Source organism: Rhincodon typus, chromosome 15, assembly GCF_021869965.1.
Source record: "Rhincodon typus isolate 14 chromosome 15, sRhiTyp1.1, whole genome shotgun sequence".
Lineage (NCBI taxonomy): Eukaryota > Metazoa > Chordata > Chondrichthyes > Orectolobiformes > Rhincodontidae > Rhincodon > Rhincodon typus.
The window spans coordinates 26,041,644-26,051,614 of NC_063346.1; the positions used below are offsets into that span (position 1 = coordinate 26,041,644).

General features: G+C 40.4%; 1 protein-coding gene across 1 annotated transcript in view; it reads right to left on the reverse strand.

The window, feature by feature from the left end:
• Positions 1 to 9,733, reverse strand: part of gas8 (growth arrest-specific 8) — a 25,722-nt gene extending 15,989 nt beyond the window's left edge. Inside the window, exons 1-7 of the mRNA XM_020515438.2 lie at positions 9,614 to 9,733; positions 8,632 to 8,724; positions 8,124 to 8,321; positions 6,176 to 6,382; positions 5,244 to 5,298; positions 3,841 to 4,046; positions 1,846 to 2,013 (exon numbers count right to left, since the gene is read on the reverse strand). Of these exons, the coding sequence (XP_020371027.1) occupies positions 1,846 to 2,013; positions 3,841 to 4,046; positions 5,244 to 5,298; positions 6,176 to 6,382; positions 8,124 to 8,321; positions 8,632 to 8,724; positions 9,614 to 9,616 (930 nt within the window). The 5' untranslated portion in view covers positions 9,617 to 9,733. The remainder of the gene's footprint in view (positions 1 to 1,845; positions 2,014 to 3,840; positions 4,047 to 5,243; positions 5,299 to 6,175; positions 6,383 to 8,123; positions 8,322 to 8,631; positions 8,725 to 9,613) is intronic.
• Positions 9,734 to 9,971: the final 238 nt, after the last annotated feature.

The following is a 9,971-nucleotide window of genomic DNA, read 5'->3' on the forward strand; positions in this document are numbered from 1 at the left end:
ACCTCCTCCCTCACCCCCATCCCAGGCCCCAAGAAGACTTTCCACATCAAGCAGATGTTCACCTGCACATCTGCCAATGTGGTATACTGCATCCACTGTACCCGGTGTGGCTTCCTCTACATCGGGGAAACCAAGCGGAGACTCGGGGACCGCTTTGCAGAACACCTACGCTCGGTTCGCAATAAACAACTGCACCTCCCAGTCGCGAACCATTTCAACTCCCCCTCCCATTCCTCAGACGACATGTCCATCCTGGGCCTCCTGCAGTGCCACAACGATGCCACCCGAAGGTTGCAGGAACAGCAACTCATATTCCGCTTGGGAACCCTGCAGCCCAATGGTATCAATGTGGATTTCACAAGTTTCAAAATCTCCCCTCCCCCTACCGCATCCCAAAACCAGTCCAGCTCGTCCCTGCCTCCCTAACCTGTTCTTCCTCCCACCTATCCCCTCCTCCCACCTCAAGCCGCACCTCCATCTCCTACCGACCAACCTCATCCCGCCCCCTTGACCTGTCCGTCCTCCCTGGACTGACCTATCCCCTTCCTAACTCCCTACCTACACTCACCTTTACTGGCTCCATCCCCGCCTCTTCGACCTGTTTGTTTCCTCTCCACCTATCCTCTCCTCTATCCCTCTTCTATCCGCCTCCCACTCTCTCCCTATTTATTTCAAAACCCCCTTCCCCTCCCCCTTTTCTGATGAAGGGTCTAGGCCCGAAACGTCAGCCTCTCTGCTCCTATGATGCTGCTTGGCCTGCTGTGTTCATCCAGCCCTGCACCTTGTTGTCCTGGAACTCAGTAAGGTTAGTTGCACAACTGAGGATTGGTGTTAGTGGAAGATGGTGTAATTATTCATGTTAAAACTTGCAGACGGATTGAGAAGAATGAAGGACAGTGAACCAGGCTCATAGTCACAGTCTGTCATTTAAGACTAATTGGGAATCATTTCACTGCTGTGGCTGGGAAGAACTCTGATTTAAGACGTTTAAAGATGGAATTATAGGAACAATGATCACCAAAACAGTAGGCATCAACACATTTAACGACTATATGGACTAAAGGGATGTTGGAGTTAAATAGTGGTTTAGAGAATAGGGGTCGAAGGAAATGGGAATTAACAGAAGATCTGAAAGTAGGATGGACAGTTCCCAAGAAAGGAAAACATTTAGAATTCAGTTAGTAAGTGATCAGGCAGAAACATTAAGTAGACATCAATTTAGATGGATCAAGCAAACAAAAAGTGAGATTGATGGACAAGATTGATTGAAAATAGTAAAATTCCAGACATGGGCTTTATGGTTAAACCAGGATGGTATTTAAGAAGTGCCTTGGTTTGCTGGCAAAGAGATAGGGAAGGATGTGGCAGAAGCAGGTGAACAGATGGAAAAACATCCATGATCTCCGCACTTAATATTGGAGATGTATTACAATTTCGTCATTGTTGTGTGGTCAAAATTCCTTCGCGGGAATATCTTCACCACACGGTCAGCAATGTTTCAAGGCGATAGTCCACTATACCTTAGGCCAGCAAAGAATGTGCAATAAATATCAACTTTGCTGACATTGTCATCACCTACATCCTCAGAATTAACATAAAATAAAAGAATGATATATTTTTGTTTTGGCAGACATGAACTTCCTGCAAGCATTTTACAAAATATTCTCCAGCTTAGCAAAATAGCTGAATAAATTTATGTTACGTGATCATTTATACCAAATGCAAGTTACAATGAATATGAATCTATACATATTATTGGCAGCATAACCAAAAGAGTGGGGAAACCAATAACGGTCACATAAATGCAAACTGTTATACACATCACCTTGCAATTATGATACTTACAGAAAGAAAACCTTTATCTTGTTCGTAGTTGGCCAACAATTTATTAAGTCTTGTCACCTCGTCTTTTGCCTTCTGCAGTGGCTCTGTCAGTCGCTTATTTTGAAACTGAACATCCGACATTTCCTTTTCCAGTCGTTCTTCTTTTAACTTCATTTCTTCCACTTGTTCCTAAAGAATTAGAGCAAAATCTGAAGATCACAGCTAGCCATTAAAAAACCATGCTTACAAAATCAAGAGTAAGTAACCACAAGAAATAAAAACTTTAATGAGTATATAAAGATGTTTAATAATGTCTATTATGTGACAAAGTACCAATGTACTAAGGTGGACAAGCAGGAGGCTGGAAGAACACAGCAAGCCAGGCAGCATCTGGAGGAAAGGAGCAGTCAATGTTTTGGGTATCACTCTTTTCCAGAACAGTCAACTGTTGACCGCTCCTTTCCTCCAGATGCTGCCTGGCCTGCTGTGCTCTTCCTGCCTCCTGCTTGTCCACCTTGGATTCCAGCATCTGCAGTTTTTCTGCCTCTACCAATGTACTACAATTGTTGTTCAGTAAATGACATCACTAGAGTATTTTACTTAATACCAACACAAAGATCATGATTGACACAAAAAAATTTGCAGAAGCAACATCTTCAGATATGAAGTTATCAGCCAATTCACCTCCTATAAGGAACATTCACAATGTATCTAGTAGTGTAACACACAGATCACTAACAACTGATTAATTGCAGGATCTTTGACAGCTGACCTCACAACCCGCTCACATTCCCCACCACACGCACATAAGCTGCCATACTATTGCACAACTTTCACTTCCAGAATCCATGCAGCTAGAGAAAAGCGCATGCTATTAAAAGGCTTTACCAGCTTGTTGTACCATATTTCAGTTTGGCAGATGGACTATCATTGCACAGTAAAGCAAGTTTTGTGGTGACAATGCAATAAATGAATAAGATGTACTCTAGGAACTGATTTGTGAATCCAGTATATTACAGTATTAGAAATAAATGAGGTCATTCAGTCCATCATGTCCAGGCTGCCTCTCTACAAAAGCAGCTTATCTAGTCTCACTCCTCGGCCTGTTCTCTGCCAACCTGAGTTTATTTTCTTCAGCTGCTTATCTAGTAGGTCCGTATAGGACAAAGAAATATACAGGGAATGTTTCTGCAACCCATATTCAATACCCATGCAATGCAAGCTGACCACCTCTGCAAAAAGTGCCTCAACCACTTGAAAACAATCAGTAACATTCTAGGTGCTCCAGAAAATCTAATTCAGAGGCCGACCTGCAGCGTGACCAGTGGCAGAGTGACATCATGAATACGGGCTCTTGCCCGAAGTAGATCCTCCACTTTTACTTTTTTTTCTTCCTTCGCAGCTTTTTATTTCTTAACTTAACCTACTTACATTCTGTGGACAGATCAAGCCAGTGTGGGGGATAGTGGGAAAGCGCAGGGGAGAGAGTGTGCAAGCCCAATATGGAGAAGAGCAAACTAGCATGGGGGATAGCAAGAGAGTGAGCCCAGGGTGGCGACAATAGAGGTCTCCCGGCATCTGCAGCAGCACGGAGCATGGGGAAATTGAAGCCTTGTGGGCGGTGCGAGCCCAGCATGGTTACGTACTTAAGAAGGACTGCAACTTTATTTCGTTATTTTTCTACTTGGTACCTAAGATTTTGTACCTAGGCACCTTTGTACCTAAGATGGTACCAATTATGGGCAGCTTTATGCCTAGAAATGACAATCCTACACATCAGGCCAGATCTCTACATCTCTCATTGATGCTGAGAGCCATCAAGATGAAGAAACAACTGAATTTAATTTAAAATTAAATAACAGAGCTGATAGGGCACTGTGAAACTCCACCATGATTGAATGTCCCCTTATAAAAGCATTGGTATATTCACGCAACAAAGTGTGAAACACCTGTGATTTTACTTGCACTCGTATACAAATAGAAAATATAATTATCTAATAATATGGAACAACTAACCTTCAATGAGTTAATTAGCGCAAGGTTGTTAAGAGTAATGTCATTGTAGTAATTTTTGATATCACTGAATGCTTTTTCATGGTTTTTCATCAAGGCATTGATCTGACCATTCTTTCTTTCTTCAATTTCATGAATTTCTGTTTTTCTTTTCAATTCCATTTCATCTCGCAACACATCCATCTTCTTTTGATACTTAGCCTCGATATCTGGGAGTGGTGAACGTCCAATTAGAAGATTTTCTTATAGAAAGTGACAGAAATCAATCACACATACATCGCATTATCCAGAACAAAAGGAAATAATACCTTGTTCTTTCATTTTAGAAAATGTATAATTCAGTTGAAAAAAAATTTGGCTATGTGGCTTCTAATTGCTTGTTTTTCATGGATTTGGGTGGATCCCTCAGAGGATTACGAATCTGCCTGAATTAGGATGATTAGTTTCCTTCTTTCCTGTTGGAAAGACCAAATAGGGGCTGAAGAGATAAATGAAAAATTGGAAGCCCCAACCTCCCTCTATCAGAGTGGGAAAGTTGTCATTTCAATTTTCCATCTCTTCGTTGGGGAAAATGCCTTCAAAATCTCAGACACATTTTGATGACATCAAGCTTGGAATGTGGGGACAGGATTAAATGCTTGACATGTAGGTAGAATAAATATCTGTTCTACTAAGTTTCCAACAGTATTGTGTCTAAAAGCTTTATAAATATCAATTTAAAAATGTTAGAAAGAACAAATTTAACATCAGTTTTCATGTTCTTATCCTTTCTATGGATTTTATTGAGAAAGTGAGAACAATAGGATAAATTTGGATTTAAGGTAGTCTGTTCTGAGGTGGGAATGATCCACCGGCAATACCACACAGTTTTATGGAGCCTGAAGAATCACTCTCACTCCTAGCAAATTCACAAAAAAAATATTTTAAGCTTACATTCCGGGCTACTTTACAACTGAGCCAACGGCTGAAAGTGTGCACAGCATGCATTATGTTTGGTCACCCAATTAAGTTCTAAGGAAATGGGAGTCTTGTGTTTGCCTTCAGACCTTAATTTGTATACTAAAGCAGTGTTCAGCCTGACTCAGATAATGCTTCAGTTGTCTAGCAATTACAATTGACAACACAACTGGTGGAAATGGAACAGTTAGACACCACCATTTACAAGGTTTCTGTTGGGATACTCTAAAATGCTACTGATCTATTTTTGAGTATCCCTTTTGTGTCCTCTGGCTTTTAACCTTGGCAACTTTCACTATGCTGACAAAATTCCTGCTTCTATCCATAATTTAAAACTCAAACCCAAGTTCCTTAAATAAGATTTTGTATTCAGTGGGAGTCAGGATTAAAGTTTTGATTATAGCAAAATGGACTTCTAAAATTTTCTAACTGACAAAAGCCAGACTGACCTTGTGATTGTTTCTCAAAATCATTCCACAATCTTGTAATATCTTCATCATTTTTCTGTCAGTGAATACGAAAAGAAATCTTAATTAAAAGCTCAATGGAGTTTTGAAAGGCCTACAAATACTGCTGATGCCTTTTCTGCATGTTTACATGAAGGATTTACGTATACTAATGAACTGCTTGTGGGAGTTTTCAGCATTTTATTCTTTTAATTCAAATGTCCAGAATTTTCAATCTCTCATTTTATCTATGAATTAGAACAATGCAAGCATATTTCACCTTATCCTACAAAGTCTTGCTCTTGACAAGCCACAATATTTTGAAGAAGCTTTCCTGTGTAACTTCCTTCACTTGGTCTGCCCATGTCCAATAACCAGTAGTACAACATTCTGGAGTGTTATTAAAATAAATAATACATATCAGCCCCTGCAGTTTTTTGAAGAAATGGCCCTTAGCACAAAAATAATGAAAATAAGGAAGAAATGTCTTACCCCTCTCCCGACTTAAAGAGTACTGCTTTGGAAAGGAGATCATTGCTCCATTGTGGCTACTTGTCCAATCTCCAATTAGTTTTCTTTGGGTGATTCTAGAACTAACAGCTCTGAATCTCAACTATGAACAGAAATTCATTCTGTCAATTTTTAAATCTACCGTGGCATTCTATTCTGCCACCCCACTGGTACTGTAACCTATAATTCTATCAACTTCCTAATGCATCAAATATTTCTTAAATTTCATTTTCTTTTGAAGTCATTAGATTTAAGCCCCCCAATATTGTCTCCTAAGGAACTCCAAGGTCAGATAAGTTCTACTCTGTTGCCTCCTGACATGAGTCCAACATAACATTCTACCATGTATCCATTGGCACAAATCTGTTTTTCTCCACATTGTCGAGGATAATTAAGGATGAGTAACAAACTTAATTGAAGCATACCAGTTTCAAGGTTTTCACCATGTTTTGATTGGAGAGCTCTTGTTCCTTCAGCTGCACCTTTAAGTTTCTAATATCAGTTCGCATATCACGTTCTTGGTCAAGGTGCTCTTTTTGGTCCAGTTTCATGGCTACCGTATCTTCTGCCTTCAACTCAGCAAGGTTGTTCTGATGTTCATACAATAAATGTTTGACTTTCTGCTTATAGACCTGTGGGACGAAGAAAATATAAATGAAAGTAAGGGAACTAGTAAATAATTTGTATTTTAAAAAATAATCCTACAAAGTAGAAATATTTTGCTCCTCATGAACTGGCAATATTTCTCAACAAAGTGTATTTTATCCATCTCTGATGAACGTCCTAGGGCATACCGACAGTGTCCAACATTGCTTGTGTGTTTGGAATGTGTGAGACTGAATATAAAATAAAGAAAAAATTGAAATTTCTAATAAACTATTTACTTTTCTCAAAGTATTTGATTTTAGTCTATTAAATTATCTTTCAGCATTGTATGTGGAACCTGTGGGCATGAATATTGATTTGGTAGACTTGTAAAAGATTTTCAACAATCAAACCAAGATAACTTATGCAAAATGCAGGGACGGTGGCTAAATGGCATTTTACACCTTTTTATAACTAAAAACGTGGTTTGAATAAAGGAATGTTAGTAAGTGAGATTGGGCTGTGAAACCAACAAGAGCTTAGTTAAAGAACAGCAATGAATATCAGATTCTGATATGAGCTGTTTACAGTCCTCCTGATAACATTGATTAGTGAGTAGTTGGGGAAGAAGTGCTACACATGCCAGTGTGTAGGTATGCTGATAATGGTAGCAAAAATGAGTTTTAATTAATTTTAAATGCTATGAAAAGTGGAAACCAAATGACCAGTTCCTTCTTAGAACTCCGAAAAGAGGTATGAAGAAAATAAGAGGTTCAAAACATAACTTGAAAAAGAAACTTGCAAAGGATATGAAACTATAAAACTATACCAAGAGAAAAAGAAAGGGGATATGAACATCTGAAAACATGTTGGCGAGATTATAACAGATGATAAAGAAAAGGACTTGTTTAATGGGTACAGTACTTTGTGAAAATGATACAAAGAAGGAAGAGGACAAAATACTAACATTGTAAGGGTTTCTATAAATTAAATAAAGGGGAGAAACTTCATGAATTGAACATAAGTAAACAAAATGGTAATGAAGAAAATTAGACTAAAAATAAAGTAAATCTCCACTCCAGGATATAAAAGAAGTAGTGAGGAACTTGCACACGTATTAGCCATCATTTTACAATAATACTTAGATTCAGAAAATGTGCTTTTGAAATGGAAAATTACAAATGCCACTCCCTTACTCAAAAAGAGATAGTAGGAAACTTGACATTTTCAAGATTTAAGATTGAGATTGAACAAGGAGATTACAATGAACATTTATTGAAAATACTCAGTCTGCTTCAAATGGAGCATTATTTCAAATTCTGGTTATTACACTTTAGGAAGGATGTGAAGGCTTTGGAGTGGGTGTAGAAAGGATTGACATGAATGATTTCAGGGAAGACAAACTTCAGTTACTTAGACAGCTTGGAGAAGCTGGAACTGATCATTTTAAAGACAGAGGGATTTGGTAGAGGCATTTAAAATCGTGAGCGCTTACTTAGAGTAGATACAGAGAAACAGTTCCATTGGAAGAAAATCAGATTATGCCAATTTAAGGTGATTGGCAGAAGAAATGCACAACCCAAGTGTTTAGAGCCTTTCAAAATATTGCAGGGCTAAGGGGAATAACAGGAAATGGAACAAACAGTTACTATCGCAAAAAAACATACTGGACTTGGAACAAAGGCAGGTAAATAGACCTAAGATATTCACCAATGACGATATAATTGAGTACTGAAATAGGTTGGGGAGATTGAACCAGGAATTATATTACTGAAATAGGCTCCTTACTTTAATTTCAACCTGATGTCGTTCCTCCGCATCCTCCATTTCTCGATCTTTGTTTCTTAATTCCGACTTCCTCTCCTCCAGTTGCCTCTTTGTGATGTCCCAAAATGTGTGGATTTTGTCTCGTTCAAGCTGAAAGTAATTCCGTTCTTCTCGTTCTCTGTCAAGTTCTTCACGCAACCGAACAATGTGTTCCTCCAACTGTGTATGGTCAATAAAGAATAATTAATTTTTCAAATGAAACCCCGAAACATGGAAAACTCTACAAATACAGAATCCTATCACACAGGAAGTTACTTAGCTCGTCCTAAAAGAGCTATCCAATTATTGCTGTTTTCTCACGCGCCTCCAATTCTTTTTTTCCTCTGGTTCTTTGCTTGATTACATAAAATTCAAAGGTCAGTCACATCCTTGGACTAGCTCAAACAACCAACTTTTGGAACTTACTCATCAATCTGCCACAGATATCATTTGTACATAATCTTCACTTTCACAAAACAGATGTATTTACCTGCTCCTTGGACATTGCCTCTGTAGAAAGGCCATCGATCACCGTTGGTGTTTTTGCTTTCTTGCCTCCTTTCCCTTTCTTCTTTTTGGGTGGCTGTTTAATGGAAAACCTTAGTTAATATGACAGTCCTTTTGCAATACACAATTAAAAGTAATGAAGCCTCTTAGTAAAGTTGGTAATGTTAACACTAAAACCAAAAATACACTGTTTCCTGTGACCATACTGTTACGGTTTAGACTCAATAGTTTTTGCTTCTTTTCATACTTTTAACAAAAGATTGGTTTGTCTAATACTGCCACTGATAATTTTGCAAAATAATAATGCGTGTACATTTTTGATTAAATGGAAATAATTCTTCCTGGGCAGGGGCATCTTGTTATGAACCTGTCCAGGGATCCTTCAAGCACAGCAATAGAGAAGATCATCATCAAAACCCATTCTGAAGTTTAAATGTCCAGCTGACATTTTGAAGGCTATTGTGAAAGGCTAAGTATGTGATTAGAATATCAAATAAATGGGTGTGTCTGTAGGGCAGGCCAGATGGGTCAGGACAGGTGATGGTGTGGTGGGCTTGGATCATGGGGTTTTGGGTCTGGCGGGTCATGTTGGACATGGAGGTGTTATGTCTGGGTGAGTGCTGGCCCCAGTGGCACAGGGTGATGGAGGTGATAAGAGGGGAAGTGGAAAGAAAGGGAGGTAGGAGGCAGGTGGATGAAGTGTGGGGAGGGGGCAGGAGGATAAGGGGAATTGGGGGGAAAAGAGGGAGACGAGGGGGGATTGGGAGGGAAAGGAGTAGATGAGGGGGATTTGGGAAGGAAAGGAAGGAGACGAGGGGCATTTGGGAGGGAAAGGAGGGAGAGGAAGGTTATTTGGGAGGGAAAGGAGGGAGACGAGGCGGAATTGGGGAGAGAAAAATGCAAATCTGTCCGCATAAGCCTGTGTGGTTCTTGTTTGAACTTTTCGGCTCCATAACGACACTCACCATCTTAACGATGCTACTGCTCCGAGCAGTTATTCCTGAACCGTCTATTTACCGCCAGCACCATGGAAACGCCGTCGGGGACACGGCGACCAAATGTCGCGAGACTCGGTGTGCGCTAGGCGGGGCTGGACCGTTGTGGGGGTGGGCACTGGACCAGGTGGGCGGGGCTGGACTGGGCGTTGGGCACTGGACCAGGTGGGCGGGGCTGGACCGGTGGGGGTGGGCACTGGAACTGGTGGGAGGGGCTGGACACGGGTTGGGGGCGGGTCCCGAGGGAGGGTTGGTGCTGGGCCGGTGAAGGCGGGGCTGGACGCGGGGTGGGGGCCGGGTCTAGAGGGTGGGGCGGTGCTCGGCCAGG